General features: G+C 45.1%; 1 protein-coding gene and 1 long non-coding RNA gene across 14 annotated transcripts in view; both read right to left on the bottom strand.

Moving 5' to 3' along the window:
- Nucleotides 1-26,823, bottom strand: part of ccdc88ab (coiled-coil domain containing 88Ab) — a 139,584-nt gene that overhangs the window by 100,413 nt on the left and 12,348 nt on the right. For all 13 annotated transcript variants that reach the window (XR_009529368.1, XM_060073538.1, XM_060073531.1 and 10 more), the window contains exons 3-4: nucleotides 17,186-17,294; nucleotides 379-448 (exon numbers count right to left, since the gene is read on the bottom strand). Coding sequence is in view for 12 of the 13 variants with exons in the window: in XM_060073538.1 (XP_059929521.1) it covers nucleotides 379-448; nucleotides 17,186-17,294 (179 nt within the window). In the remaining variant the exon portion in view is untranslated. The remainder of the gene's footprint in view (nucleotides 1-378; nucleotides 449-17,185; nucleotides 17,295-26,823) is intronic.
- Nucleotides 9,322-9,913, bottom strand: LOC132473533 (uncharacterized). Its single transcript, XR_009529441.1, has 2 exons — nucleotides 9,790-9,913; nucleotides 9,322-9,755 (listed from the first exon to the last, which is right to left on the bottom strand). It is a non-coding gene; the product is annotated as an uncharacterized LOC132473533 (long non-coding RNA).

Here is a 26,823-nt window from a genome sequence, read left to right as displayed (position 1 = left end):
TAATCAGCTGTAGCTCATCTTTGATTTTATTTGCCTCAAGTAAAGTAAATATTGATCATAAGCTAGATAAATGACACATAGTTAATTAAATGTGTATACCAAGTATGTGTCGAGTACAAAGAAAGAAAAAACACAATTGTAAAAGGCCAACATTTCATGAACGTAAAATAATTGTGCCTTTCCGAATCCCGTAGCAGAACCAATAGCAGGCAGCGCCAACACTACAGAAACGGAGATCCGAAGAAGCCCAGTCTGGAACAATGATACAATAAACTGTGGCCTGGAGAAATACTTTATATATTCACAACACTGTGAACATATGAAGGTGTTTGGTGAGGGTGCATGGTTCCTGGTGTACTCGGGGTGAAGGAGACTCACCGGAGAGGGGGTTGCGGCCGATGACCAACACATTGGGGAGAGACATCATCACCAGCTGCTGGAGACTCTCCTGTTACACAAACACATAATGTAAACACAGATGGCATGCTCAACACACACTTTCTTCTTCAATGAAAAGCACTAGCATGATGAGCTAAACAGCAGCAGGATGAGGCTATGAACAAAAATCCTTAAATTGAAAATTCCATGAAAAAAAACTAAAAAGATACAAAGAAATCTGAACCAAAATACTGCTAAACCTGAAAAAAACCTTCACATAAAGAAGGGAAACAAGCCATTATGATCATATATATTATGATATTATCTTAACTTGACATCTATAATCTACCAATACAATCAAACGCCTCATGGGAACAAGCGGAAACAAGCGGCCCTCCTCCACCGAGCAGGCGATGAGGGGACTCATGATGGCAGACATAGCCAGACACAGTGTGAGCGTATGGGCAGAGAGTTCAAGTGATGGCTTCAAGGAGTAGTAGGAGGAGGGAGGGCCAGTGCAGCATGCACCACTACACTCCTCCACAAAGCACTGGCCTCATGGGATGGATTGTGTAGGGGCAGAAAAGAAGAGCCATGTTTGTGTGAAACATCTCCATTGCGTTCTAACCTGAGGAATAGTTGCATGCGCATAAACAGCAGCAAAGCGAGAGCCCTGTTCGAAAGGACATTGCTGACGTTGTATACAACATGTAGCCGACTGCACTGTAATCTCTTCTAACCCTAAATACTGGAATCTGTGAAACTGTGAGATTTAGCTGAGATTTACCCCCACATATACAAACACACAGAAACACATCCAGAAAAAAGTTTAGAGCATTAACTCTTATTGGACTGACTTCTGGTTAGATCAGAGGAAGAGTTGATGACATTCCATCTTTGAAATAAACGCACAAAACAAGGACATGACCTAAAAACATCTAGTAGCATATGCAGAGAAAATTAATGAATAGATTGAACCTTAAACTCAAAACCATTAAACCTGTCCATATTAAAACACCGGCCCTAAACAAACACGGGATATAACCACTATACAATCAGTGGATGACGTGCAGAACCCACCAAAAGCGGCATTGTTTTGCTCCATCTGTCAGCTTTCCCCAAACACACAAGCCCTACATTGATCAGTATCCTCACTGCTCTCTGAATGAGGAAACTAATACACCACACGACTCTGCCTCTGTTCCCCTGTGTGCTGCAGGCCATGAACTAGGCAGGGTTTGCCCTACTGCCATGAGGAGGAAAGACATATGTTGAGGAAGTACATTAGGAACAATGAGTTTGTTCCAATTATGAACTATGAGGACGAATAAGTAGATCCTAGTAGGGACTATGAGGACTATGAGGTAGATCCTGTAGGAGCAATGAGGACTATGAGGTAGATCCTATGAGGACTATGAGGTAAATCCTATTAGGGACTATGATGTAGATCCTATTAGGACTATTAGGTGGATCCTATTGTTAAGTTGCATGTTATCTACTGCGCGTGCGCAGTTTGTGATGCTTGCTGTTCTATCGGGGAATAATGGCGGCAGCCATGGTTGTGCATGTAATATGCTAACGTTCAGTAAACGTTTCAACTTGATCAACTGTCGTTGTGGTTATTGAATTATCTCGATTAGCACCTATTGACCAGACAGTGACCATCATGCCCACACCAATGGTCAACATCTCTTCACTGTTTAGCGGACCAAGGCAATAGCAATACCGTAGATGACAAGAAGTCATACTCAAGCAAATGTCTTGAGATGCTTGCTTAGCATTTAACACGATCTATGCCGACCAAATGCAGACAAGGAGAGACGGAAATTATAGTTTAGGTGTGAAACGACAAGCCTGACTGTTTATAGGCTACTGCTCAGGTATCCTACCCCATTCCCCAAAGGAAATGTTTGGAAAGGAAATTGGTTATTCTGTTTATTCTTATTGATTGTTATAAATGCATGAAAAATGCAGATGACATTACTTTTACATTTTGATATCCTTGTCTGATATCTGATGTATTCAGAAAATTCTGAAGTTTGGTTTTTAGTGTGTAAGAAAAGTGTAGCAAAGGACAGTTTGTGGATGAGGGGGAGTTCCTGTGGTTGAAAAGCGACTTATGAGGTAGTTCCTATTCGGAACCATGAGGTAGCTTCTATGGGGAACTAAGGTATTTCCTATGGAGAGCTACGAGGTAGTTCCTATGGGGATCCATGAGGTAGTTCTTATGGGGAGCTTCGAGGTAGTTCTAATGGGGTACTACGAGGTAGTTCCTATTGGGAATTATTAGTTCTGCTAACATTTTGATGCCAGTTAGTCTTTGTGTGCCTTAATCCAACTTGTATCCACGCAACGCTACTTCAGACACACGCACACAAACACACACACATTTTTACACTTTGCTACAAACCTATGTATTATATTGGATGTGCTTGATTGGATTTCATTCTGAATTTATGTTGTTTAAAAATAAAACTAATAATCATGCTGAACTAGTGGTGGAGGAGCACAGTTTGCTTCTGGCTTGATTGCTTTTGAGTTTGAAGAGCAGAATGGTCTCACTCCCATTCAATGGGCATCCTATGCTAGGAACAACAAATGTATGATATGTGGTTTAGGTGAAGATTTAAAGTGAAGTGAGTATGAAGATTAAAATATATACTTTTTTATACTATACATATACAAGTATTTATTTAAACTGACAGGGAAAAAAATTGTCAGAAATGTGATTGCAAGCAAAGAATTTTAAAAAGAGTCTTGCATCCAGTGTGGTATGATACAGGCTGGCATTAACGGAATGCTAATGACAAAACACAGCATAGCAATATGGCATTGGGATTATCAGTTGCAGGAGATTAGTCTCATAACTAAAACATCATGGATGGCTTTAAACCGAGGAGGCAGCTAGCTAACCAGTGTGCTCGTTGGGATGAGTAACGACCACACGTCTTGTAAAGTAGGAACACATTCTGAACAAATCATCTATAAATTGCCATAGTGTTAACTTGATACCCATTGTATTAGACTCTCACTGTATTTCAGGGAACACACCAACCTACTGGAGACTGCTATGCCCAACTTAACCAACATTTACTCGTCCCCAAACTAATGACACAATGTCAAATAAGTCTTGTAAAGGATGAGAAAAATTATCCCAGCTCAAACACCAAGAGGATCCATCATCTAAAAAAGTGTTGGCATAAGTTTGTTTTATTCAAGTTGTCTGCTTTAGGATGGTCAGCCAACCTTACAAAATCCAATTATTTTTACAGGTCCCCAGACCCCGTCCCCTGAAGTCCTGAGGTCCCAGTTTCAGTGGTGCATCATCGTTGGTAGCTCAGGTTCTCATGTTTTCTCCTCTCAGAGACACACCTCCACCATCAGGTGTTAGAAAACACAGTGCTGGTAGCACTACTGAACAACAGACTCATACCTCACGCTGCTGTACAGGGCATCAGACCAACGGGGGGTCCTGGAAATCAGGATGATAGTGGGCAGTGGCTGACTGAGACACAGGTGTGAGGAAGAAAGCTTTGCTGAGGGAGACCCAGCCTCCACACACACTGTAGCAACACTCTGCTAATGTGCACTAAATACTGAAACATGCACTTTCCCAGCCCAGCTCCAAGTTCCGCTGCTGGATAAGCTTCAACAGGGGGATAATTGTGCTCTGCGTGTGTTGCATCCTGCCTGAACCCTGAAAGCCTAAATCAGACCCATTCTGCAGACAGATAGCTACCATGGCAACTGGGAGTTGGGATTCTCCTCCCCATCCTGGGCTCGGACACACACACACACACACACACACACACACACACACACACACACACACACACACACACACACACACACACACACACACACACACACACACACACACACACACACACACACTCCTCAGAATACAAAAATGTGCACTGCGGCGGTTGCTCAGAAATTGGGAGGAAGTGGTTCCTGCTGCAACACGTCACACATACAGTCAGCTGCAGCTCTTTACTAGAGGATAGGCTCAAACTGAACCATGCCCCGCCCCTGGGGTCCAGATCAGGTACAGGTCCAAACCCTGCAGAAACAGCTCTTTTATATACATCTGTGGTACTGTAGTGTTGTCATTGACCATCTCTTATTTCATGGATAACAGAAATTCAATCTTTAATAGAGATGAGACTCCAAATCGTGTAGAAAGGGGACACCGCTGGCTTGTAGGGGGTAACTCCTACGTCCCCTAATCCCATCATCTGTTTAACCAGGTCTAGCCTCATGGTCTGGTCAGTGAAACCAACAGCAGCAGGCGTTACAGTGGGGCCAGATGGACTAATCACTGTTTACAGCCGCAGGAGGAGGGGAGAACAAGCTCATAGGGCTTTTGTTCTGCTGCCTTATCTATCAACTCTGCTATAGTGCTGCAGTGACTCTGAGCCTGGGGCGGGATTCCAGCTGATACAGGAAGGTGGGTTCGGGAAACCGAGGGCCAACACACACACACACACACACACACACACACACACACACACACAAAATGAGGCAACGAATACGTTTGCAAATACGGCCAGAATATTCTCAAAAAAAAAAAAAAGGTCCTGCTTCTGACGTGTGCTTCCTCTGAGCGCAGAACAAACAAGGTAAACTGCCTTCCCTGTTAATGAATCAACCAATTCCTCTGAACCTCTTTACACAACACATGGCCCAAAATACCAGTCACCTCATATCATGGCGAGCACTGCCAGATAATAACCCAAATGCTACACAGCTAATAAACAACCATTCACAGAAGCAGTAGGGGAAATGTTTTCAATCACGAGATGACTCGCATTCGTTAGCATTCTTCAACCAGAAGTCATTAGGGAAATCAGCTCCAGTAATGGTTAACTAGAATGAAAACATGGAAGTTTTCCATGTTAGAACTTACTAAGTACCTCGGCCACAGCTTCAGTGTATTGGTTTGTTACATCAATGATTCGAACCATATGAAACATTATGGGACCACACCTTATACTAAACGCTGTCCGTGTGAACTCATGTGTACATTCATGGACAAGTTAATGTATTAGAGTTTTATTGACGTTTTGTTAGGCCCTTTTATTCATGGAGCGTTATCTCATACTAATGAAAATAAGGGCTGATTTCAATGATGGAGTCCAGCACAGTTATTCATGGTCAAAACAATATGAGCAACGTCTATAATATTTCCGTACGCCTAAAAGTGTGTCCCACAGAATCAGAATCCACTTCCATATTTCGACACAATGGAGAAAGAAGCAGCCGGTTGGTTTGGGGTATTAGAGGGAACCTCTCCCTGAGGTAAGAGGACGGTTTTTTCACACAATAGACGATCAGTTTATTACATTTACTTGATTGGATCATTTTGGCATTAATGCGCAGGTATAGAATTAATGATGCTATTTCTAAACTCAGCTATTTCTAAACTTTCCCTTCAGTACTAGGTCTGGACCTGCTGTATGTAATTTGGTTTTCTGGGGCCGCCACAGCGGCGCCCAATCAGCGAACAGAGGCCGTGTCTGAGAACAATGACGATGGCGTGTTGTCAACGATTAGACCCAGCTTCGAAAGTTGACTGCATACATCATCTCTGGCCTTACTATAAAATATTGATTTACAATGTGCAATTTTTCCCTGATAAATTAAATTCGACGAACAAAACCTGCAGCTGTCGTTGACGGACATTTTCGTGCAGACGCGCAAGGTGTTTGGTTTGTGTACAACCTGCGCGTGATTCCCGGCGCATGACATACGTCACAACCAAACGTTAGCGATTGGTTATGGCAGATCCAGAGTGGCACTGGGCAGATCCAATCATTTTAAACTTCAACAGACACCCGCCTTCAAGTGAGTTATCGTTTGTCAATTGATTAGGACCAGACTCTCTGTACAAATGAAATGAAATGAAGTGAAGTACGAAAGTCTGGTAGAACCAGGCTAAAACTCAGCAGTACACCGGTCAAATCTCTGAATGCTTCACATGTTTGTTTGTTTTTTTAAAGTTGCATCGTAACCCAGGGCATAACATCCCCTAGAACTGCTTAGAAAGTTAAGCACCACACCCAGCGAGCCCACTCGAATTACGTTGACACTGTGTCATTTGGGTATTTGAGGATGCTCAAACTAGATAAGAATGGGGGGGGCTGCCCAGACCATCCCCCTACACTCATTACAAAGATTAAATATACCAACTTAAAGATGTTGGCGTGTAGAGATTAGTATGACAGGTGAAGGCAGCTATTCAAAGCTAACATGGCCCAGTGTATAAATAAACAGTGGAAAAGTAATTATTTTATATGCTGGTATTTGTATAGAAATACCTCATCAATAATGGAGATTTCCATGACGTTATAAATGTCGTTATGCTGTGGAGAAGAATAGCTCGTAGAACTTTTCTAGTTTAGAACTTTTCAATAATAGCTAGTTAACATCGTGGAGGTGGTCGGCCATTAGCAGTAATTCTCAATGTCTGGTTATATCCTTGTTATATAGAAGCACGGTTTTCCAACTCTCTGTCTGTGTGTGTGTGTGTGTGTGTGTGTGTGTGTGTGTGTGTGTGTGTGTGTGTGTGTGTGTGTGTGTGTGTGTGTGTGTGTGTGTGTGTGTGTGTGTGTGTGTGTGTGTGTGTGTGTGTGTGTGTGTGTCCGTCCGTCCGTCCGTCCATGTGTTTGGCTTGCGTGTGTGACAGACTCCTCATGAACTCAGTCACATGTGTCCTCGGGGCCAATGTAAAACAGATCTACGATTAGTCCAAGCTTCCCAGTAGCACCATCACAGAGGCCCTTTGTGCTCATCACTTATATCCTTAGCAACCCTTTACATATTCCCCTTTCTTTCAGTGTATGAAGATGCGTGTGATTATTGAAGATAGAAGACGCACCTATCGATATCTTTTACTATTTAGTATTTCTAATAGCTTTCAAGGCTCCCAGGATCTGTAAGTGCCATAGAGGACCAGGATGGTGTGAATGGTTCCTTGTATTACTCTCCCAACAAGGTTTAACCCCCGGGAGCCCCCTGGCCGGACACCAAATCCCAAACCAAAGCAGTCCTGGAGAACACTGAGCCCCTCTTGTCTCCACAGCCGTGTGGAGAGCTGGCTCGGGAGCAGTCGAAACAACCCAGTACCGAGTACATACAATTCCGGCTTTTTCCGATTCTTCAGTTCAATTCCTTTCAATCCAACCATTTACATTTTTTAAATGGTGTGCATGTTTATATTGTTTACTCTATTTAGACTTTTGAACTCAGTTCAAATCCCTTCACTTGATTTAAGCCATTTAACGTTTCTTTATGTCTTAACACTTTGTACTACAGCACTCACCGCATCTTCTGCATGAAATGCATTTTCTAGTTTTAATAAATATTTGGCTTCTAAAAACGAAAGAAAATAATTGTTCTACTAAATAGCAAGAAATGTATCAAATTGATAATTGATTTATTATTAAAATCCCTTAAATAAGAAATGTGAGATGTCATGACGACATTTGGGTATTTACTGAAATCGGTTTCACAGTCTTCCTTCTTTAATGTATAGGTGTACATTTTTGCATAGTGCTACTTTCTTGAGATATCTAAGCTTCCCATTCACCTCTAAACCCTCTGTTTATTCCGATTATATGCGAGTGCATCCTTGCACAAAAGCATCCATTTTGATTTGTTTGTCCACCACTTCATACACTGGAAATAAAAGCACTCAGAAAAGTCACGTGATTGAATAAAAGCAATGCAATAAGGTCCAAGCCTGTTACATCAATTAAAATAAAAAGAGCAGCTCATTTTACATCTTAAAGCTGAAACAACATCTCACGGTAGCTTGGCAGTCCATATGGTTGTCACAGGGACAACCGTTTTGCTTCATTGCCAATGGCCACAATTGGCGGTAATGGAATTTACGTCATTGGAATCGGGGTCCAACATGCTGCAGTGTGATAACTTTATATATTTGAAAGACTTGAAAACAACTAAAGCTAAACTCATTTACTTGAGTGTAGATCTGCTATTTTGCCCATTTGTAATGGGTGAATACCCATGTTTCCAGCCTATTATAGGGGCTTATAATATGTGCTTGACACTATAGAAGTATGTTATTGTCAGACATGGGGGACTCGAGTCACATGACTTGACTCGAGTCAGACTCGAGTCGCAAATTTGAGGACTTGAGACTTGCTTGACTAACACTGATAAAAGACTCGACTTGACTTTGACTTGGTCTTCATGACTTGAGACTTGACTTAGACTTGAGACAGATGACTTTTCTAAAGTTAGATTATAGGTTGGATATGTGATTTGCGATACGCCAGGAGATTTTGAAAAGACGCAACTCAAATGGTCCTACCCCCACTCCTTCAACGCTGACTCTGACTCCACCCATTTCAAGTACATGGACGCGCAATCACACAAGAGCGCGAACACAGATGCGCGAGAGTGGGCCAGGGCAGGCTAGCTAGGTTGGAGTTTAGGGTTGTATTCTAGCGCTAGGTCCAAATGTGGATTAGCAAGTAAACTAGCTCCAGTAGCTACCGCAGGATAACAACAAACAGAAGCTTGCTCTGGCACGAGCTTTGAGCACGTGCACGAAGAGGTCACGCGCGGGGGGCTGGGGGGGGGGAGTGCAGTACGACCGTTTGATTGACGTACTTAATGTCCAATGCCACTCGGTGTTTCTGAAAATCATTGGCTGGAGTTTTTCGAGCCCTGCCCGTTCCACAGATGATTAATTTAATTTTCATGTCAGTAGGCTACTTCTAACTCAGTGGTTTTAAGTGTCTTTTTGTTCAAGGTGGAGGTACGAGTTATAGCATTCCTTGCATCAAGTGCACCTCTTGAACGTGTGTTCAGCCATGGTGGGGTGATAATGTGACCGCATCATTCAGAACTCAGTGACAAAGTACTGTCAAATTATTTTTTTTGCAAATGCAATGCATTGTAAGTCGATGTTGCGAGGCAGCAAGATTGCTACCAGCTTTCAGGCTTGTGTATTACTATTTCCCCTTCCTACAGTATGTGTATGTGAAATTACTTTTGAAATATTATTTTTTTTCATGTCTGATGCCATGTGTTGCAAATAATATTCTACAACATGTAGGGAGATTGAGTGATTGACTTGAACTGTTGTCGTATACAGCTACCTAGAGGTTATATTTGATTCTGTTCATAGGTTGGAGGTAATGATCATAAAAAACATTTTCAAACTATGCACATAATGGTTTTGGAATGTTTTGAATAGTTTGAGTTATTGTTATTGTTAAGACATTGTTATTGTTAATGTTGAAATAAAACTCAACTTATGAACCACTCTCTTTACCGATTTTTAAATGTGGAAACTGGGTTAGATCATCAGATTTTTGTATGACTTGACTTGTGACTTGCTTGACCTGAGCAATGACTTGACTTGTGGACTTGCTTGACCTGAGCAATGACTTGACTTGTGACTTGCTTGATTCTCACCACAGTGACTTGGGACTTGCTTGAGACTTGAAGGTTATGACTTGAGACTTGCTTGTGACTTGCACATGAATGACCCCCACCTCTGGTTATTGTTGGATCGTTTTTTGTTTCCGTTTGCTTTATCCCCTCGGGCTGCATTAGTTTGACTACCTGTGTCCTGACACACGTATGACCTCTTGTGATCTCAATTCCAGCCCTTTACCCTCGGCTCTTGCGTTTTTGTGTGCTGACCGGTTTACAACTGCAATTACTTTGTGTGCGGATCAGATGAAAACACTCCATTACTGGTTAGCATTTTCTGTTAGCCGGAAAATGACAAAGAGCCAGGGGAAAGGCAGGAAAGAGTGAGTAAAACAATTGTAAAAAGTAAAAACCAAAGATTTGCTGGTGTGAGTGAGTCACATGCTAAGGAAGCCTGCCTTGCTAACATGAACGCCATGCTAACATGAACTCCATTCCCTTGGTTGTGAAGAGGAAAACACACAGAGAACTTGGGCTAATAAATAGGGAACATCAAACTACAAATAGGGGGCTATAACAATGTTTAATTAACTTTTATTGGCTGATACCGTTATTCATGCAACACAAATATATATTCAGGGCTCTCAAGTTTTACGCATTCGGCGTGAGACACACACAATTCAACCCATGCACACGCTCACACGCCACACTTCGTATTTCTCACGCAGAGAAATTACTAGGATAGTGCCCTCCATTTTGGGCCGCTATTTAACAGTGGAACAGGTAGGAATCAAATGGGTTTCCCGTACGTAGGGTAACCAGACGTCCTCTTTTGCCCGGACATGCCCTCTTTTTGAGACACATGAACATACATGTTCACATTGAATTTGCGTTCGTTCACAAACTAGTTAGGCTACGCCCTCCCCTACTCAGTTCTGTTCCCTTTGCACTGGTGGAAGCGAGTAGGGGGAGTGGTTAAGTAGAGCCTTCAGATTGGACGGTTTGACTTACTTAGTTACCGTCATGTTTGTATTTATTTTTCACATGTCACATGTTAATATGTCAAAACTTGAGAGCCCTGTATATTATATGCCAACAATAAAAAATATCCCAAATTATTCAATACTGCCTTTAAAATGAAGAACACCTTTTATAATAACATTATTGTATTTATTAAATTATATTAAATACATTATTAAATATTATTTAATAATTATTAAATACAATTATTATTAAATACAATTAAAATAAATAAGAGGCTAGACTTCCAACAGCAAGGTATAGACATGAATAAAGTTACACGAGTTGCGTTCAATGCAATGCTCATCATTGGAATTAAATAAAGTTTGTCAGTCTGAATCATCAATATATCAAGCCTCTCCATTTTCTTAAAGAATCTCAAAGCTGGTGAGAAGGACTGCCTTTTGGAAAGGACAACGACAGAGTGCTAAACATCAATCCCAACCCCATACGCATAAACCTAGTACCTCATCGTAGCGATGTTAAGTCATTCATAACCTAAATTTTTCACTTTTAAAGTAAGGATAAAACAATAGTAATCTTTGGTTGGTTTTGTGTAACTAATGGAAATCACAAGGGACCCATCATGCATTCGAGTTGCTGAAAACACAGAACAATAACAAATAAAGAAGGCTAAACATAGTGCTATGATTAATGCTTTATGCAAACGATTTCCATCCGTCCTAAACTCCAAGCCACTTTATGCTCAACATTAACCTTCTACAGAAATATAACAAAAACTATTGCTATTTCCATTGCTTATGGTAGTTTTGTTAGATATATGGTGAAAATAATTAATAATAAAAGATATGCTGTAAAATCTACTCGCTGCTTTTGAACAGTTGGGAGGAAAGAAAAGGAGGAGAGCCAATTACATGGCAGCATTGGTGCTGAGTAGCTCCAGATTATAGACACAGGGGCAAGCTATGGTGTTTTATATCCTGGTGTATTAATTGTCAGTGTCCTTTGTCCTTTGTAATTAACTAATATATCATAGTACTATACATTGGAGGAGCCCTAATAACCACTAGAGTTGAATGAAGCCATGATCAAAGGGTGTTCATCTGAAGTACTCCAGCCCCCCTCTTATATGCAGGGATTCAAACATGCCTTGTTGTTCTTTGTTGTACTCAAACCCTTTCACAAATTAGATTACTTTGGGTCTACAAAGTACCATGCAATAAAAAGCCTTTAGGTTTCCACTATTGTCCCATTCCACAGTAGTGACACCCCCTCACATCACCAAACTAACACGAGGGGTCTTCTGGAGAAGTCCCTGAAGGCATCGGGAAGGCTGATGGAGACGGGCCGGGGATCAACAACAGGGTGGTCTTAAGCTACAGGGGGTCTGTTGCAAAACAGTTTGCAGACACGTGGCTGGAAAAATAGTGACTGACCATGAGGTCTGAATACAGGGAGAGAGGATAAGGCGGACAACCTTAGAGGAGCGAGAGCCATAATATTCTAAATGGACTCGTCATTCTGACTTGATATTTATGTTTTTTATAGAACAGAAACGTAGCCAAAAATGTACCTTCTTATGGACTTACAGATATTAGACAAGGGAAATGTATCACAAATGTTGCTGAAAAAATACATGTTAAGAATAGTTATAGTGCTTAACAGAGTCTCTGAAGAGTCTAGATGTAACCTGAGGTCTTTCAGACCCTTGCCCTCATCCTCCTGGTCTTCTTAAGTCTACTTAACCCCAGTGGCCGTAGGCCAGTGCTTTTGGCTCGGTGACAGATTATTCTGCTTGGCGTTTTGAGAAGGCCTAGCGGGGTTTATGAAGTTAAGGCAATACAATAGGCTTATTGTTGAAACAAGATGACCAGGAAACCATTAACAAGATGCCTGTGGCCAAGATGGAGGAGAGCTGATGAGACAGAAAGACTCCAACCAATGGATTGCTATTATGGTTACTAGAGGTATGTTCCAGTCAGACACTAAATATTTGAGGGATTTATTTGTGCCAATACAGATGAAATACCACCATTTTCTTATTGTTTTTGCCATTTGGCATATATTTGTTGCTCACAATTATCTTCACAAAAGGCAAATATGATACATTTATATTAGTTATGATAACGCAGATGCATCCTATCATATCTCCAATGCGATATGAAGATACGATTATTAAAAATACAGTATGCAATCACATCCTCTGAGACCATCCCTCAGGGAAACCCCGATGGTTATTAATTGTACTGTAGTGCGGAAAAGATATCTCTATGGTTACTGGCGTACCGTATCCCGGTGAGGATACAACGGGGTACGCACCAGGCGCTGTTGGACTCGGGCTGCATGCAGACCATGATCCACCAGCGCCTGGTGCGGTCCGAGGCGTTGATAGAGGCATCAAGCGTTTCGGTGAAATGTATACACGGGGATGTTCACACGTATCCCTTGGTCCCTATCGAAATTCGTTACGGGGGGAAAACGCATAGAGTCAAGGCGGCGGTTAGTCCGAGCCTCACGCACCCCCTGATTCTAGGGTTAGATTGGGCTGGGTTTCCAGGGGCGGTTAGCGAGACTACGGGGGTGCGGACACGACAGATAGGGACATGTAGGTCATGCGCTGTGTTCTGCGCCGATGCAAGGGCGTCCGACGCTGATCAGGAATCGGGGGAGGAGGCGGGAGGTTCTCAACCCGAGGTCCGAGCGCCGAGCTTCCCACCGGTAGACGATTTCCCCCTCGAGCAGTCTCGGGATGCTACTTTACGCTCAGCCTTCGACCAAGTGATTGCTATTGATGGTTCGAGGGTACAGCCAGACGCAGTGCTGACTTACCCACACTTTGTGGTCATTAGGGATAGGCTTTATCGGGTGGGTCGTGACACCGAGAGTGAGGAGATTTTTACCCAGTTGCTGGTACCCAGGAGCCGCCGGGAAATGATTTTCCAGGCGGCGCATTACAACCCAATGGCGGGCCATTTGGGGTACGAGAAAACACTAAACCGGATAATGGCTCGATTCTATTGGCCGGGGATTCGGGCGGAAGTGCGTAGGTGGTGCGCCTCCTGCCCCGAGTGCCAGCTGGTGAATCCCCCCGCCATTCCCAGGGCTCCCTTGCGGCCCCTTCCTCTGGTGGAGGCCCCATTCGACCGCGTGGGCATGGACATTATCGGGCCATTGGAACGTTCCTCACAAGGGTATCGATTTGTGTTGGTCCTGATCGACTACGCAACCCGATACCCGGAAGCAATTCCATTGCGCAACATCTCTGCGAAGAGTGTTGTTTCATGTCATATCGCGGGTGGGAATCCCGAAAGAGATTCTCACTGACCAGGGCACCAATTTCATGTCACGCACGATGAAGGAACTTTACGGGTTGTTGAAGGTGAAGGCCATCTGCACGAGCGTCTATCACCCAGCCACTGACGGCTTGTGCGAGAGGTTTAACCGGACGTTAAAGTCCATGATCCGGAAGTTTGTACTGGAGGATGCTCGAAATTGGCATCAATGGCTAGACCCTCTGTTGTTTGCGGTGCGGGAAGTTCCTCAGGCTTCCACGGGGTTTTCCCCATTCGAGTTGCTCTATGGGCGCAGGCCCAGGGGCGTCCTGGACCTCATTAAAGAAACCTGGGAGGAGGGGTCCAGCGACAGTAAAAACGAAATCCAGTACGTCATGGACTTGCGTGCAAAGCTCCACTCACTCGGGGTAATGTCACGTGAGCATTTGCACCAAGCCCAGGAGAATCAGAAACGCCTGTACGACAGAGGGACTAGATTACGCGATCTTGCACCGGGGGATAAGGTCCTCGTTCTGTTGCCCACCTCTAGCACCAAATTACTCGCGAAGTGGCAAGGGCCCTTTGTGGTCACACGGCGGGTTGGGGACGTGGATTACGAGGTGGCGCGCACGGACAGGGGCGAAAGCAAGCAGGTCTACCACATCAACCTCCTAAAGAGGTGGAACGATGCGGTCCCTGTCGCGTTTGCGTCGACGTTACCGGAGAAGGAGGAGTTTGGGCCGGACGTCCCTAGCCTAGGCCCCACCCCCCCGGTCGGTCAGGGCGAGGGTCTCGTAGAGAGTCAGGCACGGGACGTTGCCGGTCTACAACTCCGGTTCGCCGACGTATTTTCGCCCCTGCCCGGTCGCACCCCTCTGATTACTCACAACATCGAGACGCAGCCAGGTTTAACGGTGCGGACACGCCCCTACAGGCTGCCCGTCCACAAACAAGATGTGGTACGGCGCGAATTGGCAACCATGTTGGAGTTGGGCGTGGTCGAGGAGTCTCACAGTGACTGGTGCAGTCCCGTCGTGCTGGTGGGGAAGCCGGACGGGTCTGTCCGGTTCTGTGTAGATTACCGTAGGGTGAATGCGGTGTCAAAGTTCGATGCCTACCCAATGCCTCGGATCGACGAGCTAGTGGACCGGCTTGGCATGGCCAAATATTATACGACCCTGGACTGCACAAAGGGCTACTGGCAGATTCCGTTGTCTCCAGCAGCCCGGGAAAAAACAGCCTTCTCCACTCCGCTCGGTCTCTACCAGTTTAAGGTGCTTCCGTTCGGGTTGTTCGGGGCCCCGGCCACGTTTCAGCGGCTGATGGACCGGGTGTTACGGCCCCACGCCGCGTATGCTGCTGCCTACATCGATGACATCGTTATCTATAGCGGAACGTGGGAGCAGCATGTGCGGCAGGTGGCGGCCGTCCTTCAGTCGCTGAGACGGGCGGGGCTCACGGCCAACCCGAAGAAGTGCGTGATCGGGCGGAGGGAGATTCAATATCTGGGGTTCCACCTGGGGCGGGGGAAGGTCCGGCCGCAGGTCGGTAAGACGGCGGCGGTCGCGGCCTCCCCTCGGCCCAGGACCAAAAAGGAGGTGAGGCGGTTCCTGGGACTGGCGGGCTACTATCGGCAGTTCGTACCGAACTTCTCCGACCTGGCCAGCCCCTTGACCGACCTCACCCGTAAGAGAGCCCCAGATACAGTCCAGTGGTCGGAGCCATGTCAGGTGTCGTTTGAGGCTATTAAAACAGCCCTCTGTGGAAAGTCGGTCCTGTGTGCTCCTAACTTTGATCTCCCTTTTTCCCTGCAGACGGACGCGTCGGATAGGGGGTTGGGCGCGGTCCTGACCCAGCAGGTGGAGGGGGTCGACCGCCCGGTGCTGTACCTGAGCCGGAAACTATCAGACCGGGAGGGTCGGTACAGCACGGTGGAGAAGGAGTGCCTCGCCATCCGGTGGGCGGTCGGCGCCCTCCGCTACTACCTGCTGGGACGCGCGTTCACCCTCTACTCCGACCACGCCCCCCTCCAGTGGCTCCACCGCATGAAGGACGTCAACGCGAGGATCACCCGGTGGTACCTCGCGTTGCAGCCCTTTAATTTTCAGGTCGTGCACAGGCCTGGGGCGCAGATGGCCGTGGCGGACTTCCTCTCCCGCTCTGGGGGGGGGGGAGTGAGTTGGCGGCCGGATGTGACCCCGGCCTGTGTCGGGCGGTGGGGGTGTGTGGGGGGACGTGCGACGTCTGGCCTGCAGGGGGAGTATGGGCAGGTTGGGAGAGCACCGGATTGGCTGGGGGGATTGGACCTGAGTGCGGGCAGGTGTCGGCACTCAGGCCAATCAGGGAGTGTTTGTATTTATGTGCCTGCTTTTGTCTTGTAGAGGGAGGGGAATCCAGGAAGGATTGGCAGCAGAAAGGAGCCGATCGCCAACGGAGATCGCGTCGAGCAAAATATAATTTACACTTGATCCAATTGTCTTTGGTTACACGTTTGAAAAGACAATAAAAGAACTTCCTGGTGGAAGAAGCAAGAACCTGTGTCCAGCGCTACATTGACCCGTTACAGTTACACAAAGACAGCTTGCTTAACTTGGGCAAGCTCTCGCACGTTCAGTTACTGGTCAGCATGGCTGATGCCGCACAACAGATGATTTACTCAGTTGATTTACATCGCGAGTTAAAGCCAGAGTGCAGATGGTAGTAAAAGTAATTTGCACATAACCCATAAGGGTACATTTTAATGGATAATAAATATGTGAAATATTAATATTTCACGTATTAATGTGAAAATATGTGAAATATTGAAATACTGTGAAAGAATACAATCCAACCAATCCAACCATCAACCCAAATCCAAGACCATACTGTTTAGTTAAAGAACGTGTCCTGGACATTTTTATTCAAATAGCTAAAATAAAATAAAATCGTTAAATTTGATAGACATGAATTAGAGACATTAATTTTCAATGTAATGTATATTTGCAAACACGAGTTTGCAAATATACATTACATTGAAAATTATCTTCTGGTGCTCAATAGAGAAGATATTCTTGAGATATCCTTGGTCCTGAAGGATTTTTATTTTTTTTCTCAAATGTCATGCTATCCAAACTAAACATAAAGGAGAACCCGTTCTTCATTACCTGATAGTAGGCTTTGATCTGCCCGATGAGAATAGAGAGGTTCTGAATGCGCAGTGATGGATCATTGTTTACTTTCTTGTTGGTCCTCTGCACGGTCGCCATGGGATTTCTGTAGAGGAAATTATTTTTATAAGTCAAACATAATGTAAATGGTATTCGAGCAACTCCCAGACCCTAACTTTTCCTTCAAAAACAGCATGAAAAGCGAAAAAGGATACTTGTTAGAGAATGCTTAAGTAACACTTGAGACTAATGGGAAACGTTTAAAGTGCATTAAGAAGAAGGTAGGACTGCACTTTATCCAAAAATATATTTCAAATTATATTCTTGTCCCTTGCAAGACCATGACCTCCCGAATGATACCATAGCTTGTCAACTCAAGAAGTCTACAGCCAAGACTTCCTACCGCTGCTGACGGGGTATACAGATGATGTCATGGGAAATGGTCGACCCCAAATGTAACCAAAGTCCCGGCCCTTCAACCAGCAACCCACAACCACTAACCAACAATACAACCTAAACTGCTCACAGGCTGGTTCATCACAGACCAGGGGTCTCATTTATAAAACTGTGCGTGGGATCGTTACTACAAGTGTATCTACGCCCAAAAGCCAAGTTTTGCGTGTGCCAAAAAATATTCTGATTTATAAAACCCTGCGTACGCACACCGTACGCAATCTTTGCTTCATAAATCACAGAGTGCCTACAAGTGTGCGCAGCTGAATCAGCTTCACGTTCCGCCCTGTACACGCCCCTTTTTAACCATAAATGGTCAATGCAAATGACCTCATGAATGCGATCTGCACATAAAACAGACTCAGATGCAAGTATTATGTCTTGTCGGAAACAATGGCAGAAGGACTGAGAAAATCAAAAAAGCCAAATTTCACGGAGGTTGAAGTGGAGACACTTGTGGGTGAGATGGAGGCCCGAAAAGTAGTTTTGTTCGGCGGTCACAGGATTGGGATCGTCAACAACAAAAAGCAGAGTGAGTGGCAACATGTTGCTGAAGCAGTGAACTCTGTCAGTAGCAAGGAGCACACAGTCCCAGAATTAAAAAAGAAGTGGTCTGACATAAAGGTACATATTTTTATGTAGCCTACCAATAAATCGTTATGGTCCCTAAAGACCCTCTCACTCCGAATCCTGCCATTTGCATGGTCCGCCAGAAGTGCCATATGGTGCAGCATTACCGAGGCGCTCACCTCTGTATTTATAGGGTTACGGTAATAAGACTGACCGAGAACACCTTGGATAATCAGTTTGTAATCACCCACGTAAAATGTTCTTGAACATCACCCCTTTTTAATGCCTGATTCGTCATGAAAAGCATCAAGAGTAACGGACAACGATTGTGATGAGGAGTGTGGCTTGGTTTTCCACACTTGGGATTTAATTGACATTTGATTATGTGTTTACAGTTTCACATAAAAATATTATGTTATTGACACATGTTGGACAGATACTTTATTCCATGCAGTCGCGCCGTCAGTGGACAGTATGGAGTGACGGGATTAAATAGAGAATTTTTTTTTTTTTTATATTCTAAGGGGATGTTTCCGGAGTTATAACTGAGAAATAACACAGTTGACTTAAATTATTCTGATTAAATAGTTTTATTCTACTTCATTTAAGAATGCTTGATTCTGATTGGCTGGGAGGGGTGCATTAATCCGGCATATTGCCCGCTGATTTGTCGGTTCTACTTGCTGCTGACTAAGCACAGTAGATCAATACGCCGCTTGTATCGTTTTCTATCACATACATTTCCAACATGAGGTCCATAGTAAAAACAAACCAAGGAGTGCATGTTTGATCGATCGTCATTAAAGCTGACTTGATACGAATGTAGCAACTACGTTATTAAACTAGTGATCAGCAAAAATCCAGCCTTGTGTGGTTGCTATAGAAACGAGTTACCTACAGCTGAGCTAACGTTATTCACCGTAGTTCTAAAGGGAACTACTTTTCGAGGGAGATGAATTTAAACACATTATACATTTAATAAGCATGCAATACGAATAAGAAAAAGGCTAATTCTTAAAGTATTTGAATTGTTTTATTATGTTGGCCGGCGCGAAGTAGAATAAACGGAATAATCACCTCAAGGCAGGGCAATAAACAGTTTGATATGCCCGGCTCGCGGAAGGTTACCTACCATCCTCGACTTCGTCTCGGGCGGTAAGCCGCCCACGAGCCGGGCATATCAAACTGTTTATTGCCCGGCCTCTCGGTGATTATTCCTTACTTAATGCATGATACGGGTTGAAATTAAATTTATGAAGGGCGATGATAAAACATAATCGTTCTTCTCGCTCTACAATTCTTCTGTCTGACTTCAGTTCACCACCACACCATCTGTGTCGCCAATTCTCTTTTTCCTCCAAACCATGCGTACGCATGGGTCAGAGTTTGTTTGAAAGTCACGTACGCCAATTTCAGCCCCGTTTTGTGCGTACGCAACGGTTATCAATGAGACCCCAGGAGGGCTCTGCTGCCAGAGGGGCGGGAATACCAGCGAGTGGTGTCATCACGGGGTTTCACATCAACTGGTTTCAGAGCTCTCTGACATGTGCTCCAACAGGGACCCCTTCCTGCCCCCCTCTACCATCTAAACCACTAAGGTGAACACATTTTTTGTAAATTGGTCCAGTATTTAGCAAGAGCCATGAAACGAGCTGCAATGTAACCCCATAGGAAATAAAGCACCCTGTCAATGTACATCCTACAAAAGTACTTGTTTTTGAGAATGACAATCTCAGATTCTTGTGTTTGACAAAATTATGGAAAGTTTCCAAACAGATACAACACGATTTACATTGCCTTATGCTTGATCAACTTCTGCTTGAAATAATAGGCATAAGGATGCATTGTTCCATTGGCATCTAGCCTACTAAAACAATGGATTAAACACATTTAATGTTTGGGTTGGTTTGTTGTTGTCCACTCCACACTGGGACCACAGAAATGACCTCTGTCATCATAGAAACAGTTCCTCTGTAGGCCTGATAAAACATCTTTATATGAACATACATTTTCCTACTCTACTTGGTTTTATTCTGCCTATGCCTACTATCCTTCTTCCAAGCATGTCAGTAGCATGACCCATATACGAGGGTCATTCAGCATTCACTCAACAGGGAGGAAGGATTGTGCATGCGAGTTGCATTGTCAAATTTGCATTGATGCATGTGTCTGCATCTGTCCTCGTACACGCTGCACTGTTATAATTTGTGTTACCTGCAGCATTAAAGAATTTACCCCCTTTTCACAATAAAGATCTCATTCCCAACGCCCAAGGTCTGAAACGGTCCTGCAGACACACTACAATACAGAGGGATGAGCATTAAGTCACATACTGTACATTCAAAAGGCAGTCCCGCATGGTGCATCTCATGGTCCGGAATGACCCAGTGTGATGTTGTGCACAATGCTGCTAGGCAACTACACAAAATAAAATGTATCCACTTCAATGTTCAGTACAATTAGAGTTTTGCTAGGCAACTACACAAATTAAAATGTATCCACTTCAATGTTCAGTACAATTAGAGTTCTACAAAACCAAGAAACTTTCAAAAATATATATTTTGAGGAACCTGCTTAACTGCGTTTTCTTGTTTAATTTCTATACATAATGACAGGTTAAGCTTATGGTGTGATGCCTCATACACCACCCGCACGAGTTGCAAAGTTGGAGATCTCCCAGCTTTCTTGCGGCATTTCACAGAGGAATGCCCTTTTTTGGTCGGTCCCAAACGGGATTCTGAGAGTCAACCGAGTTCAGTGAGGCTGACCGTAAAACTCGACAAATGGCTGCGCCCATAAAGAGACTTCTTTACTTTGTATTTGTACCATGTTGGTCACTTTAAGGTTTTTTGTTTTCGAGCTGGTTTGCTAAAGAGGCTTATGTAGCGAAAAATAACAATGATTAGCCAATGACTCACAAAGACAAACGGCAACGCTATAGGTGCTGCAAGCAAGGAAATTACATCACAAGAGCAACTCGTGCGGGAGGTGTATGAGGTATATGGAACACACTATTATTTCAGAGAAATATGACAAAATATGAAATTAAATAAAGCAATAGCTGAGAGCAAAATTTAACAAACGTTGTATCACATCTGAAAAGGCATTCTGACAAAGGTCAAAAATCTGTACAGAAGATGTGATAACCTGATCTGCCTGAACCGAACCAAACGCACGCACGCACGCACGCACGCACGCACGCACGCACGCACACGCACACACACACACACACACTAGGGGTACTATATAACTCGCTGATTAAAAAACAGTGGAAGCTGTAATCCTATCAGAGCGAGGGCTAATGGGGGATCAGGGGTGGGGGAGGGCAGAGACAGAAGAGGGCCAGTGACAAATTCTACCTATATGCGGATGAAAGCAGTGGAAAGGACATGGCCGCCACAACACCCATCCCGCCCATCCTCCCTCCGGCTACTGCTAGGCTGAAGAGGGAGGAGTGCAGGAGAGAGGGAGGGCCAGGCGCCCCCGACCTCTCCCCAGCGCTCCAACCAGGCACCAATGCTTTAAATGGATGTGGACAGTTTTGCCTGGCAGCACCACAGTAAGCCATAAAGCCAGTAAGTCTGACAATTAGAGAATCATCTGGCTATCCAGTCATTCAGCCTTCAGTAGCAGGCTGATTCACAGCCTCCCCACTGAGCCTGAGGGAGCAGTGTTAACCTATATATGACAGGCTGCATTACAGTCAGCACGAGAGCACACACACACACACACACACACACACACACACACACACACACACACACACACACACACACACACACACACACACACACACACACACACACACACACACACACACACACACACACAGTTGGTTTGTACCGACAGTATGCACTTCATACCTAAGCAGAAGGAATGGGAGGCCAAATCAGCACCCATGTGCTACAGTAGGCCATATGTTCACAGAAGCACATCAAGACAGGTTTTTAAATCACCATTGTGTCTGAGGATGGGCCATAGACAAACATTTTAAATAACCATTTAAAGCCATGTACTCGTAAGGTCACCGCAGCCGCAACACTCATGTACACCAATTGCCCCAAAAGAGTTGGTTACAGAGAGACTTGGGATTGGTCCTTCCAACCTTCCTTCTCTCAGTCTGCCTGGGCAGCCTTAGCAGGAGACCTGAGGTCTGGACAGGAGGCTTGAGTTCAGCTTTGGGGGTCAGACATAAAATGAAGTCAGACAGCATGAAGGCCCTCAGGAGACGTACGGCAGAAAGGGGTAAAAAGGAAAGAAAGGGTATCAAGGAGAGGCTTGAAAGACATCAGACCACCACCTCCGTTGTTCCACGTTCTTAGAGGTCAATTACATTGAATCTCGGAGGTTGAGCCCTACATCTACTGAACATGTACTCTGTGACAAGCAGCCAAGAGGACATCCAATTGACTAAAAAGGGAGTAGCTTTAATCCCAGAGGTTGAAGGAACGACGAGAGTTAGGCCCAGACAACAGCAGTCAGGGCTTAAGCTGTCTATGTAAACTCTGTTTTCTAAAGTCACGTTTCCTCCAAAATGAACCAGAAGCTCTGGTCCCAGGACTACATTTCAAGGGACTAAAGGCTCCTTCTGACCCTGGTTGTCGGTTTTGCCACCACAGTGTAAAGTTTTGTGAAAGTTAGGCGAGTTGAAGTCATTTTAGATCAAGCACATAAACAAGAAATAGGGAGAAATACAGAGGGGAAAAAAAGACCAACAAAATCTCGACAACTATCAGTTATGATATGAAGATGCGGCAGTAAAAATCAATCAATCAATTCAACCCCAAAACATATATAGCCAATGAATATGAGCCTATTCTCCGTACTTGCTTCAAAATATCCGATTTCTCGATTTTGGAAAAAATGAGAATCACAATTTTTTTTGGTCACGATTGAAATCACGATTCTTTTAACGATTCTTATTGAGTTTGAAAATAAAATGCATTTATTCGGCATTTAAAAAAAAAACACGTTAACTGAGTTTTAAAAATTCTTAAACTTCACAGTACCAAACTGTTCAAATTGAATATAATGTACAAATAAATATGTATCCAGCTGTTCTGTAATTTCTATAAAACTTTCAATGAATAAAATAAACATACTAGAAAATTAAATAAGACAGAACAATCGGTTGTAATCGACATCTGTCCTGCCGTCTTCGGGGTTGTGGTCTTGTGTTTTTGTTTCTTTGCCAATTCATCGTAAGCGACTTTGTGATTGTGAGGCTACGTTTACATGATGACGGTCTGAACAGAAGACGCAAAAAGGGCGTCGCGTCTTCACTTCTTATTCCGCGTTTAGACAAGCATTTTCGGGAGGAAATATGCGTGCATACAGTGACGCAAAAGTGTGTGGATTTAGATTGGGTAAGCATGTCAGGCGGCTAGGTGGTGTTGTGATACACCATCACACAACACCACCATGTCTGAGTGCATGCGTAGAATCTTCCTTCTTCTCTTATCTGCGCCGCGAAAACCAAAACATAATTACAGATCCTTCTCTGTTCAATAATACTATCTGTACTAGGGATGGGCGTGAGGAATCGATTACTCGAGTACTCCTCGTTACAAATGAACTCGGTTGGTGGACAGGCAAACTCGAGTTTGCATATACACACACAAACAACGTTTTCTGAAGCAAATGTATACATTTTCTGTGCGGCGCCACTAACGCATGCCGTGGGCACAAAGCAAATTAAATTAATCAAATTTCTGTGTGGCACATCCGTGTGCAGGCGCGCCAGAATTCAAAAAGTTAAGAGATGGCGGTTAAAGCAAAGCGCAGCGAAGAATTGAAATACATTAAAGAAATAGGAGATCATAAGGTGAAATGTAAAATATGCCAAGCGAAATTGAGCTACCAGTACTATGCGGAAACATATGCTCCTGAAACATATATCCGATATATCCATGGCAACGAGATGCGGGGCGCTCCTATGTTTGAGCAACTCGTCATTGAAAGGCTACTTTATTACATATTTAATTTACTTTTTCACATTTTTGTCGAGTTTAAATCGTGACAATATTCTTATGACTTATGGATACTGTCAAATCTGCGTTGGAGGAATTCAAAAGCCATTCTTCATCAAGTTATGGAGGTTTATTCTCTGCTGGGGTCACCACGTATCCAAATCCACCGAGACGCACTTACGCTAGAGCGGACCTTCTGGAGCTTCAACTCGCTTGCCAGACAGTTTATTTATCACCCGAACAACTGGAATTCATACCAACAACTCTGATAAAGAAGACAATACGGAGGAAAGAGCGAGCTAACCCCTTGGTCATCGAACGCTAGCCTACATCGCTACATCTGACCTCTGTGAGGCTAAAACTGTCACCAAACAGTAACTGCTAGTACCCATACTAGCTGCTAGTACCCACACGAGCTGCAATCCACGTGTCCAAGCTGACCTGTCACCAAACAGCGGCTGGTCATAAGCGGAGACCATGCAGTCTGAGGTTGAACCTACCCTAACCGATGGCTCGGGGAAGCCTCCGACAAAGTCCTGCATGTGCGGGAACAAGATGTCGGGAGCTGACATCTTGTTCTGGACTGCCGTCCAGAGCCAACTGCTTCCAGTCGTCAATGACCGAGAAGGGCTACAAGGCGATGGCCACGACAGTGAGAGCGCTCAACGCACCGTCGCTGCTGCTGGCCTACCAGGCGGAGCTGGAGGGAGACGTGTCTTCGTCACCCACCCCAGCCCTGTGGGATGAAATGTGCGTTGTGACGGACCTGTGCCTACGCCTTCACAGGAGCGCTGTCCAAGCGTCCTGAAGGGCCATGGCGCTGATGGTCGCACAGGAGAGAGCAAGGTGGCTGAACCTGTCCAGTCTCTCTCTGAGGGAAAAAACCCAACTCCTCGACGTGCCTGTGGACCCGAAGGGCCTGTTTGGCCCAGCCTACGGCGTCATGCTAAAACGCTGGGAGGAGAAAAAGAGGGAGGGTGAGGCGCTGTGTCTTCCCAGAAGAGCGCCTTTCCCCGGCAACACACCCGGCCAGGTGTTCACCCAACACCGCGCTCCTCCGCCGGCTTACAGCATCCAGAAGAGTCAGCCCCACCCAACCCACAGGGCCGGCCGGGGCCAGAACAAGCCGACGGAGCACAGTGGCGCGTGGGCGAGGAAACCAACCGCGCGCGGGGCGGCGCCAGGTGGCCCCTTCGGCTACTCAGGAGCCATGAATAACGGCGCGCTACCTGAGGCGCTGAGACCAGGAGGGTACGGCAGGCCTGCCAGACGCCGTCGCCGTCCCCCCTAGATGTTCTGTTACAAACCCGGTTCCAAAAAGGGTTACAGAGGGCGTGTTCCAAGCCCTACAAAATGCGTGCAGAAGGCCGTTCGGCCTTCACAGTTCACGTCGCGAAGGAGAGAAGGGCCGGACCTGCAGAGAGCTTGGTGAGTGGCATGCATGTGGTGCGTCAGATTGGGTTATAAAAACTGTAACCGCCGGCTACAGGCTCCAATTTACGTCCACTCCTCACCGTTTCAATGGGATACTGCAGTCGCAGGCCCATGGAGAGAAAGCTCATGTTTTAAAGGAAGAAATCACCTCTCTAAAAAACAAAAGGGCAATTCAGATTTTTGCAACCGGAGAAAAACCAAAGAGGTTTTACTCAAGGTACATTCTAGTCCGAAAGAAGGGAGGGGGCCTCCGGCCGATATTAGATTTACGCACTCTGAACAGATTCATGAAACAGTACAGTTTCAGGACACTGACACACGCCTCTCTCATACGCTTCTTGCGCCCGGGAGGCTGGTTCACAAGCATAGATCTGACGGACGCTTATTTCCATATCCCCATTTATCCCCCTCACAGGAAATATCTCAGGTTCGCCTTCCAGGGCGTAACGTATTTGGTTGTTTATGAAATGCACGGAGGCTGCTAACGCGCCCCTCAGGTTGAAGGGAATACGTTTAGCAACGTACATAGACGACTGGCCTCAGCCACACAGTCACCCCAGGAGGCTAAGGCGCAAACCAGATGCTCATATCACACCTAATATCCCTGGGTTTCACAATAAACGTGAAAAAGATTGTTTTGGTCCCTACTCAAAGCATAACGTTGTTAGGCTTGTGCATCGATTCAGTGACGTTCAAAGCACGTCTATCCGCGGAGAGAGTGGAAGCCTTTCAGGCTTGTCTGGCACTTTTTCACAGGGGGACGATGTTGAAGTTCAGAACATGCCTCAGACTATTGGGTCTGATGCCGTCGGCGCTGGGAGTAGTCCCATTTGGCCGCCTCCATATGAGGCCGGTTCAGCGATGGGTTGCATCACTCAGACTGAACCCGACGTGCCATGGCCATCGCCGAGTTTTAGATCTCCATGGCATGCGTCTTGGCGCTGCGCCCTTGGGGACGCGCGTCCTTTTTAACTACAGGCGTTACCATGGGAACTATCCTGGCAAGGAAGGTCCTTTCGACGGATGCCTCTCGAACGGGCTCGGGAGCCGTATACGAGGGCAGAGCAATAAATGGCACAGTTCACATATTCAGTTTGTTCACATAAACTGCCTGGAACTTCAGGCGGTGTCACTGGCGCTGAAACATTTTCTTCCCTTTCTGAGAGGGCAGCATGTTCTAGTCAGGACGGACAACACCACGGTGGTGGC

Source organism: Gadus macrocephalus, chromosome 15 (assembly GCF_031168955.1).
Source record: "Gadus macrocephalus chromosome 15, ASM3116895v1".
Taxonomy (NCBI): domain Eukaryota; kingdom Metazoa; phylum Chordata; class Actinopteri; order Gadiformes; family Gadidae; genus Gadus; species Gadus macrocephalus.
This window is presented reverse-complemented; position numbering and strand designations above follow the sequence as displayed.